Genomic DNA, 20226 nt, shown 5'->3' on the forward strand with positions numbered 1-20226 from the left:
ATCACACTAAGTAAGAAAATCCCTTAGTCTGTATGTTAGGTATTTTCTTAAGGTACATTATTATAAATTATATTATAATTACATGTATGATGACGTCAGTCTAAGTTCTAAAGATATTTCCAGAAACAGCATTCTAATAAGTTGCAATGAAACTTCTGCATGTTTTGCCATGGTCAGTTTAATTTTTTTTAAAGGCTGGCTTTAATTCTGATCTAGTCATTCCATCTATTTTTCAACATATACAGCAATCTTTCTTGATTTTGTTCTGACTCTAGCTGGGTCAATGCACATTGCCAGCATCAGGCTTTTGTCTGAAACAGCACAGGCTAAAGCCAGTCTAAATCTATCAGTTTCAAAGGAATTTTAAATCACTCTCTCAGGGTTAAAGTGCAAGTTAAATTTGTGAATAATCCCTCCTTGATTTACACCTCAATAAGTTATTTAAGAACATAAATATATGAAACAATGACCTGCTTACCTTTGTGTGAATTCAAATGAAAAAAGAAAAGTCATCCTATGCCCTAGTGGAAACTACACTGCACTAGGCATCAAGGGCTGTATTTAGCTTTATTTCAAAAAATTTAAACTCTTTAAAAGTATGCCTTTAAGAAACTGAAAATGGAAATACTAGAAGACTCAAATTGAAGCACTTCCTATCCACAAAGAAGGAAGTCAAGCAAGGCATCTCATGATATACAGGGTTCAGAATTTTGCACACACCACCACCATTTGTTTCCTCACGGTCTCTAAAACAGCAATACCTGATTGCAGTGGAACAATAATTCAGTTTTGTGGCTTCAAGTGGAATAATTGTGCAGACCAAAGTCAGGCATTGAAACAAGTTTCTTTCAACAAGAATCACATTAAGACTACAAAAAGAACAAACCAGACAGGATGCAACTTCTTTGTTACAGGTCTGCTCTACTGCAGGCAACAAAGCAATCCCATACTATTCTTCCTGGTAGAAAATAACCCTATAAAGTAATTATGCTTTCAAAGGGATTAGGTGTTAATTCAGGGTCAAGAGGCTAGATTATCTTCAGATTTTTACTCTTAATGAAGTTACACTTTCAAGCTGATTAAAAACTCTTACGATCATACCTACAGTGCCTGCAGCTTAACCCAGAATTTGATCCAATGGGATAAAGGAGAAGCACACATAAAATATCCCACTCTACTGGTAAATTACATGAATTTTTGAGTATCTTCTGAAAGCATAGATGGATGCAACAGAAAACAAGATAACAACAACAAAACAGTCTGTGACACAGGAATGAGTGAATCTGATGGATTTGCCTAAGAAGAAATAACTACAGAACACAGCAATGCTCTCCAAGGTCTCTCAGTTCACCACAGAGAAGGCAGCAGTAACCTTGTCCATCAAGCTTTGGACTCAAACTGCAGAAGATTCAACTTTTAATTAGCAGAAACTTCCTGATGGTAAGGAAGAGAGCAACCTGATCTGATTTATACATGCCTTTTACTAGTGAAGATAAACACCTGCCCAAAATCACACTAAGCTAGTTGATTCAGTGTCTGAAATGAGATTAGACTCAACATGGCCTAACATCCTTTGCAGCCCTAATTCTCTCATGACCCAAGAGGAAGAAAGTGATCACCTCACATTTTGTTAATCACTTGCAAAGAGAAAGCAGTGCAAATTTGCACAGGGAAACAAGCAAAAAGTGGAAACTCTAAAGAAGTCAGAGTTTGAAAAAACACAGCATAGACTGCATAAATTAAGTTATACAGTAATAGCGACTTCGACAGAAAAATGACAATAAAAAGCAAGATATTTGTGAAGGAACTAATCCTCAAGTTATTACTATTGCATGCATAGCTAGCACAAAAACTGAAAGAAATGTCAAGTATCACCACAGGTTTAAAAAAGGAACTGTTTAATAAATGTTCTACCACTTTCAATTTTCTGAACAATCTTACCTGTCTGGGCTCATCAGTTACCCTATGTAAAAGTGACACAGAAAAGCACATTCATGGCCTCCTCTCTGCCACTTTCAAACCTTCAGCTCAAAACTAGCACCAAGCAGAAACTGTGATGCCAATCTTGAGACTATTTTCTTTAAAAACAAGTCAGTGTAATGGACTGACAACAGACACAACCTTCAACATTGCTGTTTAGATCTTTGTTTGACTGATGTATTTTCTTACTTTCACAATCTCCTGGACTTGACATCAAACTAAGGTCACTGAAGAATTTTCTCATTTTCTATTTTTTCAGTGTGGCAGCTTTAGACATGACAGACAGAGGGTTTGTAAAAATACATTGGGAGTGGTACCTGTACAAACACTGCTGCATTTGGAATGGTCACTGCTCCCGAGAGTGAATGTTGGTGGATTTGCTTATGCAGTGAAATATGACACACCTGAAGAATGATGTGACTGCCACAGCAGAAGTTTAAGTTGAGAATATAAGTAAACTTACACATTAAAATTTAAAAAGTTCACCCAGAAGATGACATTTAATATTAAATCAATTTTTCCAGATATGAAAAAGTGTTACATGTTTCCACCAAAAATTAATCATGCCATTTATTCAACTAGACAGATAACAGAGGCAGAAAAAAACCTAAGAAAAACATAGCAATAAAACATGACCCAGAACCTCTGAGGCAGCACAGGTCACAAAAGCAGACTTGAATGCATTAGAATTTCTGAATGTAATGCCAACAGAAGGGAAAAGATAAAAAGCTGAATGTTTTGGGGTTACACATGAATGTTTCACTGGTGGACCTTCCATTCAAAGGAAACTCAGGAAACAGAGTTCTACTCTCAGTTTTCTCTGTTACTCTCTTTTCTCCTCTCTGGATTCAACTCTTCTCTAACATTTACTCCTCTCTTCTGTTTCTCACTTTTACTCCACAGTGCTGAGAAATGGAAAACAAATTAGACAACTCTTGCAAAGCTCCACTTAGACAAAACTTTTGTTCTGGTTCCTGCAACAAGAATCGTGAACAATGCAGAGGCTTTTCACACACATGCAGCAGGCCCTGATCCAATTCTGGCCAATTCTACCAACTGCCAGAGCAATGCTGTACTGTCCAAGATCCACATTACAAAAGGATTAGTTCCATACAGAAGGCCCTACACAAATCTCCATTTTGCTGCAGAAGGGGGCAGAAATGCAGAACGAGACCATGAACCCTGGTTCCAATGCTCTCAGTTCAGCTGCCAGATTCCCACATTCACGAATACCCCTTTGAGAACAGACTCCAGCAACAGTCCTTCACAATGATGCTCAAAGTCACCTAGTTCAAAAACCTAATACAATTGCCACATCCCCAGGCTGTCACTGGACTGCCAAGGTCACATCATAAAAGCATCAGTAATTTCTGAATATTAACTCATCTGTCAGAGGAGGCAGGAAAAGAAGTAAGAAAAAGAAGAAACAGTCTTTGCACTGCAGGCAGAGGTCTGGTTCTCTCCATTAATTATGTACTAACAGCAGAGACAGACACTGCACTCACTACTTTAAAACTCAAAAGCAAAGTCCCACCTGTTGTATACCAGAGACAAGGGATTCCATCCAGAATCTATAAAAACAAGATCAGAAACTACTACAGTTGCTTTTAGATAGAGCAAAATAAAGGAAGAAAGACAGGAAAGCAGGAGTGATCAGCCATATCTACTCTCTTCTCTTGAGCTTCCAGAATAATTCATAGCTCCTGTATCGGCAAACAAAACCAAGTGAAGCAGAAGGATAATTAAATCTTCAAAAGAATATGCAAAAATATCAGTGCATCAGAGGAGACTGAGCAAAAGCCAAAATTAATAACTTGCTGCTGAAGGTAGGAAAACAGAACTTAAGAATAATAGTTGAATTCCAATGATTACACACCATTTCAGGAACATGGGCTATTTATTAAAAGATAAACAAGCTATGCTTGCACAGTCCCAATAAATGTGGCTACAAAGCAAAACCCAGCAAAACACGTTTGAGTTTAAAATCATACCTATGCTCCAATGGAAATTATTGTATTTTCAGCATAGTCTCTAGATATTTATCTCACCAAGCACTAAAAATACAAAAAGTATACAGGGTTTGTTTGCCTGCTACCAGACAGGGCTTTGTAAAACCCAAAGAAGATGATGAAGCAAGTGGAAAAGGAGCACAGAGAATATAACAGCAGATTATATTGATGTTGATTCTTGCTGGCCCTCACTCCCTACCACAGACTGCATCTAAGAGATGTGTATTTTGAAACTGGACCTACACACTGTGCTACAGAATGGCAACCACAGCCTGCACAGCTGCTCCCACTCAGGTAGCCTGCAGACAGAGGATCTGAAATTTAAGGATCCAAACCTCGCTACCTCAGCCATTCAGATTCTTTTTAGATACCTCAGGATTAAGCTTTAGCCCAAGCTCCATCACTGCTCTCTAAGGCTACTTCCACCAAGCCTTGCAACTGTTTCATGCAAGTGTGTGTTGTAATGGCATGCTTTCACCTGGCACATTAAGAGATTGGTTCTATGCCAGTACAGAAATCAGAGAAATTCCAAAGTTTCAAAAATGAAACTTGAAGAATTAGAAACAAAAAATATTTTTATATCTAACCAAACTATAATAAACATATTAATTTTGTGAAGTCAGTTAAGTTCTGTCAAACAACTACTGCCAGAAAACCAGCCTAAAGCCAGAGGAACTGAAGTCTGCAAGTAATCTTTCCCAAATACTTGTTTGTCTTGTTCAGCCCAACTCCCACGACTAGCTGGGCCTTTTCAGCCTAGGGGAAAGCACACCAACAGGGGGGCTTGAGTCTTCTCAATCAACAAGGTTTGTGTTCACAATGAGAACTCAGTTATTACCACTGTATGGCCCTTGATCTGCACTCTGTGCCATTTCACTGCTAATGCAATCCAAACTAGGAGGCTCACATGTTTTTCACCTTTCCAGTTGAATTTTCCAACAGTCACATGACACAGCATATGGATAAAACAAGGGCTGAAGTACTGAAAGAGTTGAGCTTAATAAACAATTTCCAATTTATGCAATTCAAAGACCATATTCAAGAACTCTTTGACTGGCATGGCCACTGCAATGCTCACTTTCTGCTCCTAAGGAAAATTTCACTACAGCATTTACTCAGGAGAATACACTAGCCTATATCCTGTTGTCTGAATGACCAAATCTCATTCATAATCAAGGTCCAGACTTTTGAACTTAAGAAGTTAAAAATTAAATACAACTACTCTTGGAGTTGTATACAGAAAAAAAATACTTCTCTCCAGTTATTTCCACAAGCCCTAAGAGTGAGCTGGTTTATGTCTCATGTGTATTATTACTATGCCCATGTTAAGCAATACCACTGGCATAGAGAAAAAGTCAGTTCACACTTTCATATAAACACAGGTAAAGAAAAAATGCCAGCTAGCTGTCCTTAGCACAGCAGGACAGCTCAACACAGAGTGAATCATTACATTCACTATCATATTAGCTACACACTAATTTAATAATAAATAATAATAACAACAATATATAACTTGTCAACTCCCGTAAGCCTGTTTCAAGTAAATGGTGCTCTGTATGAAACTGTGCTGGAAAGCAGCTTAACTTACTGCTGATCTGAAACAGATCAACAGGAGGAATTAACAGATGCACAATACTCTAAAATCATTACATTTAACTCCAACAGCCACAGCCTTCCTGTCACAGAAAAGACCCAAGTGAAGACACATCTGTCCAGCACAGTCAGTTTCCCTCTCAAGAGGAATGGATCATCAGATAATCACTTGTCAAAGCTGTAAACCAGCACTGTGTACTGTCAAACAGAACAACCCAAATTAAAATAAAAGCATGAATTGTTAAAATAGGCTTCCCTGATCTAAAACTAATGTTTAGCTGCTTACCACTCAGTTCTAACAAAATCACTTTTTGAGTATTTTAATGCATTTGCCAAGAGACAACACAATAATCAAAAGCATCTATAAAGTTTAATGCAGAGGCACTCAACCAGTTACCAGTGTACTATTTTTAGACATATAGACCCAAGGCTGTATTTCCTTAGAGCAATTTGGGAGTAGGCTGAAAGTCAGGTGAATCATTTCAGCAGCAAAGCTCTGTCTCGCCATCATCACAGGCACTTCCCACAGATAATGACAGGCAAAGAGCCAAAATGTTCTCAGGAGAAACCATGGCCCTGATCAGGTTCTTGATCTTAGAATGACCTGTGCAAGCCAGACTCCTTCCCTAGGAAGGCACAAGGGGCTGCTTCTAAACCAGACAAACAGAACCAAACACCGTGGCCCTGCAGGCTGTACCAGCTCCAGAAAAGACTCAGTTGTGCTTCTTGGTCTTATAATCACCTTTTCCTCCCATAAGAAGTAAAAATGTATATCACATTGAAGATTATAATTAGATGTTCCAAATTTTTAACACTCTCCCTAAGCTCTCACAACTTTGACAACTTCCTTCCTAACCTTTATGAAAAAACTTCCATAATTCTCTCTAACCACTCCAGAAAAATACAAATCCCTGCTTTATCCTCTAGTTCCTGACAACCTGCCAAAGAAAAAGAGATTCCAAATCCCTGGCATAAATAAAATTAATGTTTATGAGCAAAGACTCACACAGTTAAAACCAATTACATAAAAATACTGCCAATACCACATGCTCCAGTTTCCCTTTAGTCTCACTGAAGTGAAATGTATTAGACTGTTAAACATCTTGCTTCAAAACACTTTTGATCATTAACAAACCACATTATAAAAAAGGTTAGAAGATTCTTCTATGTCATTGCTACTTATCAGTTTGAAGTTATTTTTGCAATCTATAAAAATATTTCAGAAAAGCAAAACAAGGACTAAAGCAAACAAGTAGCAGTTGAAATGTAGATTATTTTTAGCAAAAAAAAATTTGCCTTTCTCTCTATTCAGCCTTAAACCTAATTCTGAAAAATGCCAATTATTTGCACAAGCCTACTATTTTAGTGAATTAAGTCAGTGAAAATATTTATAATACTGTGTCCCTTTTTTTACATTGACTACAAACTAACAGAAAATTTAAACAGAACAAAGAAACATGGGAGAACGTCACATTTACATAGAAAGGTTTAAAAGGAAACAAGAGCCAATAAACTAGCCTCTTGTAACACACAAAGCATCAGAAAAAGGAGAACTATACCTTGAGTCACAGTTCAGTGCTCTAATTCATCCTTTCAATCTAATATTTCCAAAAAGAAAAATTACATTTAACTGACTCCAGAAAAACACAAAAACCCAAACATTTTTAAAAGGATAAGTAGCAGCCTGTAAAATATTTCAGCAGTTTTGAGAAAAAGGTGTTTTTTGAAAAAGGCCATTATATTAAGCATAACTGGCAACAACTAAGGCAATTCTAATATAGTAACTGTGGAATTAGATAAAACAATTCCTAAATCTATGCCTAATTTTATGATGGATTATGCTGATTTAAGGGGGACTGGAGACATACCATTCACTCTTCACATCACAGTCCTGTGGAGACCAAGGACTGCTAGTACAATGCAGAGTATTTATGCCACGCTCTCCACCAGCACCTGTGTGAGCTGGCTGCTGGGGCCAGATTTCCTCTCGGTGCCCAGAAGGGGCCATTTGTGCTGCGGCTGAACAGGACCTGCCCAGCTTCTGAAGGGTTTCTCTCTCTCCTGCAAGCAGGACTGGGGGTGGGTAACAGGCTGGAGGGGGACAGGGCCAGGAGAGCTGACCTGAGCTGGACAAAGGGATGTTCTACCTGACAGGATGCCATGCCCAGCAATAACAAAGTGCTTGGCTTTGTCCCCCAAGGTGTCCATCATACAGTGACTGGCTGTGCACAGCTCTCCTTCTGGGGGTGGTGACTGACTGCCTGTGCATCGCTTGTTTCCCTTCCTCTTTGCTTTACTTAAACTGTCTTGTTCTCAACCCGTAAGTTTTCTCATTTTTGCCCCTCCTTTTCTCTCCCATGCCAGTGGGGGTGGAAGGAGAGGAGCAAGCACCTGGATGGGTGCTCAGCTGCTGGATGGGGTCAACCCACCATAACACTGAACATCTGATATAACAACCTCACCTCGCAGTTATTCCATTATTTTGTACATTGAGCTTTGTTTGTTTGTTTTTAATTAAGAATGTCACACGGGGTGGTGCCAAACTCCACAAAAAGCCAGGTACAGCACCAATTGTTATTGCCTTAGCACACACCAAATTAACATGGAAATTAGACCAGGCCAACACAATCTATTGTCTCTTTACTACCTCACTATCTCTTGGTGCTTATCTACGTGTTACTTCATTATTAGCTCCATCTCTTTTTCAGCTACTTCAGACAACCTGATTTAACTCTAATGTCCTCCTCTTCCTTTTCTCTGAAAGACAAGCAGCGTATTTTCCCACTTCCAAAGCCCTGGGGCCATCACCATTCATTAACGAGCCGTGCTGCACCAGGCCACACACATTTGCAGAAGAAAGTGTTGAGCTACTCACAACACACAGAACTGATTTACTTCCACTGGAACCCACTAAGCCAGGAGAATCTAAACATATTGCAGCTTATCTAAAATTTGGGTCAGGGGAGAGTTGTGATTTCCTTTACGTTTCTAGATACAATTCTTCTTTTTCTGAAGACCAAAGCAAAGATTAATTCAACAGTCTTTATCATTATGTACTTACTTTCATCAAGTAAATGTTTCACTTCAGCATTCTCCGCAATTACTATAAATTATCTCAACATCTTTTTATCTGCTTTTCTATCCCATGACTTTTCACCTTGGCTGTTATTTGTACTGCAAACCAAGACAGGATGTCCTTGCTTCCAGCTTTCATAGGTTTTTTAATCAACATTGCTCGTACACTGCTCTGCTGCTTTCCTATCTTTTGTCTGCATCAGAATTGCTCTTTCTCAAACTGACACATCATCTTATCCTCCTCCTTATGTCTTAGGAGAGACCCCATCAGCCTGTTTTCTTGGCTTGTAGAAGTTTTGCTATTTTTAAATCACTGGCTGTCAGTTCTTCCAGTCCAGAGAAGGAATGCTACCAAATTCATGTTCATTTCAATCAAAATTTAATTTCAGATTTTCAAGTGCCTCCTTATTAGTTTAAATCTACTCTAAAGAAGGCATTTCAACAATTTCTTCAAGTTGCTAGAAGAAAAACATGTCCCAAACATTCATAGATCCTCGAGAGCTACAAATCCTATCTTTTTGTCCCTCTAGAAAGAAGCTTCCCAAGCCCTCAATTTCTGTCAAGCAGCATTCTCCACTGCTTCTGCTACTTGCTAAAAAGAAATAAACAAACCCACTGGCATTGTTTATTGCTTCATGCAGATGGGGAGTTCTTGTCCTCTCTCTTTCACCCAAGGCGTTCAGCTGTGTGCTTACACACCACACCATCTTCAGGGAATACAAAAAAAAGCTCAAGCACGCAGACACATCCGTGTGCAGGGAAAGATCATTCCCTTCCCAGCATCCCAAGGCAGAGCATTGCACAGCTCCACTGATCAGTGGGCAAACAGAAACAAACAGAACCCAGACTGAGAAATTTTCTGCTGCTATGGCAAACAAACATCAAGCAATTCCATCAGCTGAAGGATGCTCACTCGTAGACTACTAGTCTATGCTTACAGGCAAGAGTGGCCAGCCAAACCAGGTACTGAAGGCAGAATTTTCAATGCTTAGGCTCTATGAGGAAGAAAAAATAACCTTGGCGATCCAGGTTGATCATCTACAGCAATTTATGGAATTTGTACTGTAACTATACTAAAATACTGAATTCAGAATATATGAAGTCTCAATAACTCACAGACATTAAGTACTCCTTTATTGAATAAACAGCCTGTAAAAGTGACTGATAGAGAGAATTATGTGGATGAAATGCATCACAATCTAGTATTACACTATTATTAGCACTCCCACACACAAATATGTCTATCACACCACAGTTCAATAGTGACTGCTGAACAAAGTTACCTAACCACAATGACTCTTCCAGACCTTCCAAGCAATCAATACTAGGCCTTATAAAACCCCTCAATATTATATATAGTATTGGAACATCACTGCCTGCCAGCAACTGGCAGTTGTAAATAGGAACAGGTTATAAATAACAGTTATAACAGGTTATAAATAAATAGTTGCATCAAAAAGGCTTCCAGCTCACTTGCTGTGCTACAGCCCATTCAGAGGAAACCCTTTTTAATGCTCTGAGATGTAAACTTTATCCATGCCCAGATGTAGGGAATGAAGGACTGGACATGGAAAAGTGGTAACTGCAAAAGGATTCAAGAACAAAAGCAGGCAGACAATCCAGCCTGCACGTCCAACTGTCACTGGTAGCCTTTCAAGGTAAAAACTAAACAGCAGTAGAACAATTTTATCCCAGTGTTCCACAAAACTCCTAAAGGGATTCTATTTAAAGTTCTAAAAGACGTATTTGAAGAACAATACTGAAAATGCTGGGAAAGCCACAAAAGTTAATTCCATGGTATTTTTGTAAGGCTGCAATAGTTCGTTTAATGTATTTATCTTTATGAAATCAAGAAAGATAACTCCATCATAATGTACATATACCACATGGTACAAGTATTCCAGGCATCAAAGGATCCCAACCTACCAAGAAAAGCTCTAATGAAACTGCTGGATGGAAGCTGAAGCCAGTCAGATGAAAATAAAAGACAGTAATGTCTGACTAGCATTCATCTTCCTGATCCCATGCCGTGGCCAGCAAAGTAATGGTTAACATTCGTGCTAAGAGGACATTTTTGTTTTGAAGATGCATTTAAATCAAGTGTAAGGTTTTAAGAATAATGCACAGAGAGCAGCAGAAAAAGCACAGCTGCAACCAATAAATAGCAGGTAATTATTTAATATCTTTTAGCCCTAAACTTTGCAAGTGCTATAGATGCACAGTCTCTCCACTAATGTTCTATTAAATAAAACCCCAAAAAACCAATAGAAATCTTCCAATATCTTTTTGTGTAGAAAAATCTTCCAACAGCCATCTTCTATAGGAAGATTAATAATCATATTTGAAAACATGAGGCAGGTTTTGATCTCTACTTTCCTACCCCAACACATTGTTCAAATTTTATCTGCCAGCTACTGCTCCAGTGGCAGGCTTTCAGCTCAGATCCATGCCTCTACCAAGAAGGCAACGTGAGGGATAAATACTCTTTCAAAACCCCAATTTAATATTGTTCCTACAAATGGCAGCAACCAACAGCAATGCTGACACCTGGTTTGCTCTTTGTGTCATTTTGGAAGAGGCCTACATGTTTCCCCAAGATATGTAAGTTCAATAAGTATGACATAAACAAAACAATTCCGTACCAAAAATTGTATTTGAAAAATGAGAAGGATCTATTGATCATGTTTTCCTCCAGATATGCCCCAGGGCACAACAGTTCCATGCACTCATTGTGATTATCTGCTGCCTGCTCAGCTGTTCTCAGTACAGTAAAATTACTAAATTACAGCCTTTGTGATATTTTTCAGTACCACTAACTGCAGCAGCCACCACAAATATTTTGATTATAACCTGCAAAATCAGGATCTCCCAAGTCACATTCCACCACAAGAATTCATTGTGATTCACTATCTTCTGTCTTCAGCACAAGCACAGCTTTTTTATCCAAACTCATTAGTGGTATGTGAACAATAATATATAACATGTTCAAAGAGCTAACAAAACACCAAGTTTAACCCCTGAGGTACACAATTCATCCAATGCATTTTGTTTGAAACATGAAACAGAAAGGGCTGGAATAGAGCTAGGTCCAACTGGCCAAGAGAGCTTCAGTGGTAAACAAGCCCCAAAAGCAGATGGTTCATATTTCTGACAAAACACACCTCAGACTCAGGTCTCAGACATCTGGTCAGCTGAGCAGCAGCAATGAGAGGATTACATGAGTACAGTATCCTGGCACACATTCACAACACAGCCCTAACACAGCTCTAAATGACTCTTTCATGCATGATCAAAGGATTACACCATTTATACTTGCCTCATCTCTTCGTTTGTGCTTAGTTATATGTAACCTCTGCAGTACAACCATTCATTTGACAAAACATTTGTCAGTAACTTTACTGCCAACTGAGTACCCCGATGTGAAGGAGCAGCTGTGTGCTTGCTGCCAGCTGGGGCAGGGTTCAGCACTCTGCAGCTCTCTCCATGCCAAGGACAGGCTGCAGGGCAGGCAGCAGCAGCTCAGTCTCTGGGTGGCTTTTTAAAATGCTAAGACACTCCTAGAAAAGCAACTCTGCTTTCCTCAGACATGTTATTACTTCCCCAGGCAAGGGATTGACCAATTGGTTACCCGTGTGTGTGGTTGCTGATTAAGTATTGGGTATTTTGGATTAACCTGTCATTGTCTGGGGCCCACCTTACATGCTGAAGCAAGGCTAAATTGAGATGCTCCGTCAATATGAACCTCCAGAATGGGCGTTTTTATTTTTCTCAAACAGTCTAGTCCCAAAATGTACAAAGATCCTGGACCTGAATGTTAGATGAAATCTCCATTTACAAGTTCATTTCAGAAAAGATGTTTTAGTAATTAATTTAGTCTGGGTGGTTAAGGTATACCTGCACTTGGAAATCTACCAAAAAACAACTTCCAGAGGAACTACCGAAGTTTGGAAGTACACAGCTGAATCCAGTTGGTAGATTTTGTATTTTTTTCCAGAGCAGAATAATTATGGAGGCCTGGATAAACCTGGAGTGACATGCTAGCATTAAACAAGGTCAAAATTTGTTTATATTGAAACACACTTACAGAAGGTCATTCTTTTGCAAAGGAATGAAATTGTACAAGAACCTTGGGTTATGCACTTTGTAATAAAACAAACTGCCTGAACAGAATTCAGGAGTGTGCAAACAGAAAGTGTACACATAGAAAAAAAGGAAAATGCTGCACAGAGTGAACGCTCAGACTTTGTGACACAGCACAGTAACCCCTGACACACTCACAGCAGCTACAGAGACGGCTGCAAGCCCAACAGAACATGGACACTAACAGGACACAGCTGCAAAAACCAAGCAAGTGTCACTGCTTTAACTACTGCCTTCTGGTTTGCTTCACAGGCTTTTAGTACTTGCAAGCTACTTTAAACAAACTGTCTCTTATAGTGGTTTAAATAGCTGAATTAAGCAAGAAAGTTTTAAAATAAATGTCATTAATTTATATCACTGGAAAGAAATAGAGACTCTACAACCTCACTATGCACACAGCTGTGCTCCATACAACCCACACTGGTAGTCAGTAATTTAGAAAAGCCCAAGCTGTACCTCAATATACGTTGCCACCAATTATCTTTGAAGAGACTCTTCAGCTCACAAGAAATACAAAGTTTCTCTCCCCCAGCTCACCAGAATTTTACAAATTTCTAAGTCAACTTAGTCTAAACCAATACAACCAATACAAAAAAAGACATAAAGAACACATTGTAGTTTCACTATTGTCAGAAATTAAGTCAAAAAACTTTCTTCAAACAAATACGAATTACAGTAAGTGCAAATTCCATATGAGAAATGTGCATCAGACAACAAAATCAGAAGCCAGGAGAGGGTAATTCACACACATTTCCTTTGGGCTTACTCTTCTTCAACATTAGTTGAAAATTCAGCCATGTTTTTGTAAAACTAGCACTACATTCACGTAGCTCAATTAAAAAGACTATTTCTTTTGAAGTGAAACACTAAGCAGCCTCTATAAGCTGACCACAAAACAGTGTCTTCTTCCCATCAAACATTCTTACAAGTGAACAAACACAACTGAACTGCACCTTGAGTCCTGTGCTCCTTATGCCTGGCATATTTTCTCTCTTGAATACTCGTGTCCTGCAACACCAGTAAATTCTTCTTTGGCTACCTCAGATATAAATAACACAGTTCCCTGACATGGTACATATTGTCCAGGCATTCTACACCTCAAGTGGGAAAACTTTTGCACTATCACTTACATTTTGATGTCAATTTTTCCTCTAGGCCTATGAAGACCCCAGCTGAACTAGAAATTACCCAAAGCTGCAAACATTTAGGATCGCGTAAGTAAAGTAAAAAACTACATTGGGTTCCATTTATTTGCTTAAACTGCTGTAATTTTCCTACTTGAGTTTTCCCAAATAAATACAGGCACTAAAGAGTAAGTGGAGATGTTAAGTGGCCCATAAAACTTATTAAGATCAAGGTGATAGGTTTAGCAAGGTTGATACAACATAAGCCTACTAATTTTAGAAACTCCTGGTGACCTTTCAAGACTAAACCATAGACTTTTTTTTCTTCAGAGGTTTTAAATGTCAGTGACTAGATAGTTTCCCATCAGTCTTAAGACATGAAGACCCTTAAATACATAGCCACACACAGAGAAGATGCCAATGACACATCCAGTGACAACTGGAGCACGTCTAAAGACCAAGGCTGGCCAGGCTGTAACATCCTGTTCTCATTCTGTTCATTTCCAGTAACAGAAGCCAGACTTAAAATTGTAAAATAAAAATACTTCTTCTGAAGAATCACGAGACCATAAAGTAATACAGGAACTACAATGTCAAAGCAAATGCAGCATTATGAAAAGGCTGCCACAGAAGAGACGTCCAAAGGCAAACAGTAATGCAGGGCAACATAGAACTGTAGAAATCCTTACCAAAAAGCAAAGTTTAGTCCGAACATCCAAGGCATTAAAGCAAATCCTGAAATCTTTACACCTCTTTAGTCACAACTGAAAAGGCTCACAATCACCAATACTTCCCCAGCAACAATTTGCAAACCCAACTTTCAAACAGGCTAAGGTGACACAATGTGTTTAGTGCCTGGGCAAAAATAAAGATGTTCTAAGCTTTAGGCCATTGTTCTTGCCAGTACAGAAAAACGCAGCATAAGAAGCAGCAATGCTAGAGAAGAAGCCCAGCAGCACAGGAAGGGGTGGGGAAGAGGTAACAAACTCAGGTGAGTGGAGACCAGAGAAAGCATAGCTTCTAGTGAGATTCTCCTTTAAGTGGAGACAAGGGGTTTTGTTGGGTTTTTTTTTAATGGTACAAAATCCTGTTTCACTGAGACGATGTATCAAGCCCATTATTGGCTTTCTGTACTTACAGCATTCTTTCACTAATACCATTACCATAACTGTGCAATTGTATTCACTTTTAATCACTTTCTGGCTGAACATTAGCTTATTTTTGTCCTTTTGTACCCTTACTGTAAGAGTGGAATGAAGAAACACTCTGTTAAGCTTCAAGATGTTACACACGGCCTTGACATTGACTATGCCAGCAATATTTACGTGATAATAAAATCTCAACAACTTTCATGTCAGAGAGCAAGAGTCAAATAACCTCCGATACAGATACGGGTTTATCGTTATCTAGATGGAAGCATGTTTTTTAACAACAACACAAACCACTCCTGGATCTCATTCCAGGGCTTCTGAAAAGAAAAATGCTATTTATGATCAGCAACATCTCCTGAAGTACTCCTGAATTTTACACAAACAGGTCTCCTATACAAGCGCGGATAAGAGTTCATGCCCGAGCTTTAATTAAGCCGATCTCAGCATGGCAGATTCCAATTTTCATGCTAAGACCATTAACTTACTCTCTCCTTCACTCGCTAAGCTCACAAAAATCGTCAGATCAGGAGCCCTTATTTTGGTTCCCATCCCAATGGCACCGGTGTCAGGGGATAACGCTGGCGGAGGGGCAAGCCCGGCTCTCCCGGCCCTGGGCGAGGCGAGCAGCGGCTGTTTGCCGGCCACCGGCAGCCGCCACCGCGCCCGGGCCCGGGGGTGTCAGCGCGGGGCCTGCGGGGCCGGGCCCCGGCCGCGCTCCCGACGCGGGCCGAGGAGCCGCGGCCGGGGAGCGGGCCCTGCGCGCCGGCCGCCGCTGCCCGGGAGAGCCGCGGCGACCCCCGCGCCCCCCCACCCCGCGGCCCCGGCACTCACCGAAGTCGAGGAACTGCTTGATGGAGAGGGGCGAGGGGGAGAAGCGCGAGTAGTACTCGATCTGCTTGGGGATGGGGTTCTTGAGCAGCGCCCCGCACAGCCGCATGGCGCGGCCCGCCCGGCTCCGCTGCGCTCCCGCCGGCGGCGGCTCCTGCCCGGGCGCGGCCGCTCCGCGCTGCCCGTCGGCTCCGCGGCCCGGCCCGGCCCGGCGGGAGGGGCGAGCGCCGAGCCCGCTCCGCGCACGCGCACGTCGGCGCGCGGGGGACGGGGCGGGGCGGGCGCGTGAGGGGAGCGGGAGCGGAGCGGGACTCGTGGGGGCAGTGCCGGGTGGGTCAGGCCGCCCTGGGAGTGACAGGCACTGCCCTCAGCCGAAACGGCCCTCGGAGTCACAGCCACTGCCCTCAGCCGAAACGGCCCTCGGAGTCACAGCCACTGCCCTCAGCCGAAATGGCCCTCGGAGTCACAGCCACTGCCCTCAGCCGAAATGGCCCTTGGAGTCACAGCCACTGCCCTCAGCCAAAACGGCCCGCGGAGTCACAGCCACTGCCCTCAGTCAGGTTGGAAAAGACCTCTGGGACCATCGAGTCCAGCCTGTGCCTGACGACCACCGTGTCAGCCCCACCATGGCACTGAGTGACACATCCAGTCTTTCCTTAAGCACCTGCAAGGACAGTGACTCTGGCACCATGTTGTCCACAAAAATTGGATTCATGACCTGCAGTGTGAAAATCCAATAATAATACTCGAGAGAGAGATATTATTTTGTTTCAGGATTGGGCAAGCTTGAGTGCTCAGTGGTATTCTATGAATCAAACACACCAACTATCAAAACTTTTTACTAATTATAGATTTTAGCAAACAAAAGAATTAGTGGTCATTGGCTACAAGTTATATAGCTCTCTTATTAATCAGTGTTCTTCTATTGGCTAATGATTCTAATTAGACCTCTCATCTGGTACAGTGGCTTTGCAGGGTCGGTGGGCAGTGAGTCAGTGGTCCCAATCTCCCCCTGCCAGAATTACCTCTTACCCAGCTGGAGCTGACTTCAGCAGAATTGCTGAGTTAGCTTTATTAGTTTCTTCTTAATGTTGAGACTTCTGCCAGATGTCCTTGTGGCCTGTAAATTCTGCATTCTTTATCTCCACTATCAGAGGACATCCTTCTCCCCAAGCTTTGTTAACCTCCTTCTACATCTCAGATCATCACAGCGTGTCAAGCCCTAAATCTTAACAAGGCAATTCTACCAGTCGTTTTTCTAAAGTTGTTTTTCTGACAGCTGGACATCACTTAGAGCTTGCTTGCTAGCTGCTATCTCTTTCACAGATTAAATCTCCTGCTTCTTGATTAAGCTTGAACATATACAAAGATCAAACATCAAAGAACATCCTTTCTTGAGCAAATTTTTTATATTTCACATTTTGCAACACCTTGGCAGTCCACTCCATTATCTAATTCCCCCTTCTGAGGAGAAACTCCTCCTGATGTCCAACCTCACCCTCCCCTGGCAGTTTAGGGCTATGTCCTCATGTCCTGTTGCCTGGGAGAAGAGCCCAAGCCCCACCTGGCTATACAGCCTCTGTTCAGGTTTCATATGGACCAGTTAATATGTCCCAGCTGGTCCATCAGAGGGTGCTGCCCAGCTGCCTTCCAGCCAAAATACAGCCCTCAGGTATCCACTGAGTTGTACAGTGGATGGGAGGCTGGCAGAACAAAGTTCACTGCATGTGACAATAGTTGAAATTTTCTGAAAAAGTCCCATTTTTATCTAAGAAAGCATCTGAATACAATTAGAATTAATTTTGATGACTAGAATCAAAAATGAAGCGAGGTATTGGAGAATCAAAATGTATCACTGAATGCAGTCACTGACTGGTTTTTGCTATGATGTGGTTTAGGTACATTTAGGACAAATAAATTCTGATTCCTTTTTTTTTCTCCAGTGAATTCAATGTAAGCTTCAGCAGGTAGAAGATAGTATTACTCTAATTTTATAGCTGATTTGCAAAAGAAACCAGTACTCTTCGATTACTGGAAGTCTCTCTCCGTCCTTTCTGTCATGATTGTCCTTACAGAATTTGAGACTGAGAAATCTTGACCTAATGTACAAAATAAGTGGAAAGCATTTTAAAATCACTTCAATTGCAGCTAATAGGAGTGACTGGCTTGAAGAGGCATGTCATGTAATCAAGACTGACAAAATGAATCATCTACTGTAATTCTGAAGCTTTTTTGGCAGGTGGGAAAAAGTGTTTTAAAACTTTGTTATATACTCATCAGGATTTGATTGTGATTCATTTAGAGCATAACTCTGAAATCAGTTGTGGAATTATCTGGCAGAAAACAGTATCTTTTTTTGTTAAAGACAGAACAACATTTCCCAGATTAAGATGAAATTAGCAACTTCAAAGTATGATTCATTATCAGCATTTAAAACACTTGATTTTATGTATCTTTCAAATTTTAAAGTAATTCTAATGTGATTTCAGCTTCAAAAAGTAACAAGAAAAGAGTTAACTATTGAATTATCTTTTTAAACACAAAATCATTTTTGCAATATAAAGCATCACAGCATCTTTTTTTGGAAATTTCTTAATCCTATGTTAGCCGACCCATGTGAAAAATTTGAATTGTTTTTGTCTATGGTGATACAGACTAAAACCACAATGAGGACATGCACAAAGTCACTGCAAAACAGAGGTGTGCTCTTCTCATCAGACTACCAATAGCTTCTCTCAGCTCTGGAGAAATTGATGACATAACCAACTGATCAAATTCTCCAAAAACTGTTCAAACACACACTGCAGAGACATTCAAATCCCAGACCCACCCAGCAGCTCTTCATGGCCTTGTGCTTAAGAAGACTGCAGGACTTGCTTGAGAGAACATAAATGCACATGGGAAAAGCTATGGTTTTACCAATGCAAGACAGCAGGCATACAGATAAACCTGGTTCTTAAATGATCTACCTAAATAAAGAGAAGTTAATGGTATAAACCATGAAAAATACAAAATGTCACTGGGATCAATAGGATTAAATGATAAGCTGAGTTTTGCTTTTTGGACCAGCTGAATTTCTCATACCTCATACCTGCCTTCTTTATGTATTTCAGAACATATTTGGTGCAGAAAAGCTTCCTGAATTCATTCTCTGAGAGCCCCCCTCCATCTTTGTTTAAATGTTAAAAAATTTCTACAAGCATACAGGAAAAAAATTATTTACCCCTTAAGAAATTTTGATTTTAACATTGATAACATCTAACACTGCTGAACTTCTCTGGTGTTTTTATCATCTCTCTTTTACTGAGGGTATTATTTTCATATTTTCCAGTTAGATTCAAATCTGGAATAACTAGAATAACCAAGGGGTCAAAGATTACTCACGTTTACATGGCCATTTAGTAGCCAGAACAACTTAGTCACTTGTTCAGTTAGAATCTGTGAGCATACAGGAAACTGGAAGGCTCAGCACCTGTAAGGGAATTAGGGTCTGGGTATGGACACTGGCCAGAGCCCTGCTCTGAGGACAAGATGCCTGTGGTGTCCTGGCTTAGGGAGCACCACCCAGCCCCACTGCCCCTGCCTTGCTCCCAGGGAGCCCCAGACACATCATGGAATCTGTTTTTGTTGGGCCATCACTGTGACAAAGGAGATGGATAATTAAATCTGAGTAAACAATCTTGCCTTAATAATTTTTGTTGGTTTTCTGCATTGGAGTTGGTATAAAATCAATGATTCTAACTCACAAACCACAGAAATTCTGAGAGGGAAAAGCAGCAATATCAGGTTTTGCTGCAGAGTGATTCCCTAAAACAGAGGAACTGGTGTAGAGAATATTTGTTAAAACAAAGCTTTTAGGTGTTTCCTACCCTCAGAAATTTCAAACACTGACTGTTGACCACTGGATTTAGTAGCAGTACTTAAAAATTGGCCTCTCCTGGATTTGTGTTTTAGCTATGATGGGAGGGAGGGACTCTGTACCCTAATGACAGAGTGTACATGGGAGAGCCTTTGCTGTTCCTTTTATGGGACTTGTCTTTATATGTTAATTCATTGGAGCCAGGGAGGTAAATAAGAGACACTTCTATGACTAGTAACCAGAAAAATAAGTTACCAGAAAATAAGATGTTCTCTAAATTTGAGTTTTCTTAGCCCTTAAAGTGCTAAGAGAGGGAGTGCTTAAGAGTTAAAATTGGAAATTCACTCCTACATAAATTTGTAGCCAAACTTGGTATGGAGATTTTAAAAGATGCTTTTTTATTACATTTTCAGATCTTGCTCTTTCTGGACCTTTATATTACATGCACTTGTTTTCAGATTAAAGCT

The 20226-nt window shown here is 40.4% G+C and overlaps 1 protein-coding gene across 1 annotated transcript in view; it reads right to left on the bottom strand.

The window, feature by feature from the left end:
- The window catches only part of PDK3 (pyruvate dehydrogenase kinase 3), a 54722-nt gene extending 38589 nt beyond the window's left edge, over nt 1-16133 (bottom strand). Inside the window, exon 1 of the mRNA XM_071430370.1 lies at nt 15904-16133. Coding sequence (XP_071286471.1) covers nt 15904-16009 — 106 coding nt within the window. The 5' untranslated portion in view covers nt 16010-16133. The remainder of the gene's footprint in view (nt 1-15903) is intronic.
- Between the last annotated feature and the right edge of the window lie 4093 nt (nt 16134-20226).

This window comes from Agelaius tricolor, unplaced genomic scaffold (assembly GCF_023055355.1).
Source record: "Agelaius tricolor isolate 1412-34295 unplaced genomic scaffold, bAgeTri1.0.p SCAF_7, whole genome shotgun sequence".
In the NCBI taxonomy this organism is placed as follows: Eukaryota; Metazoa; Chordata; class Aves; order Passeriformes; family Icteridae; genus Agelaius; species Agelaius tricolor.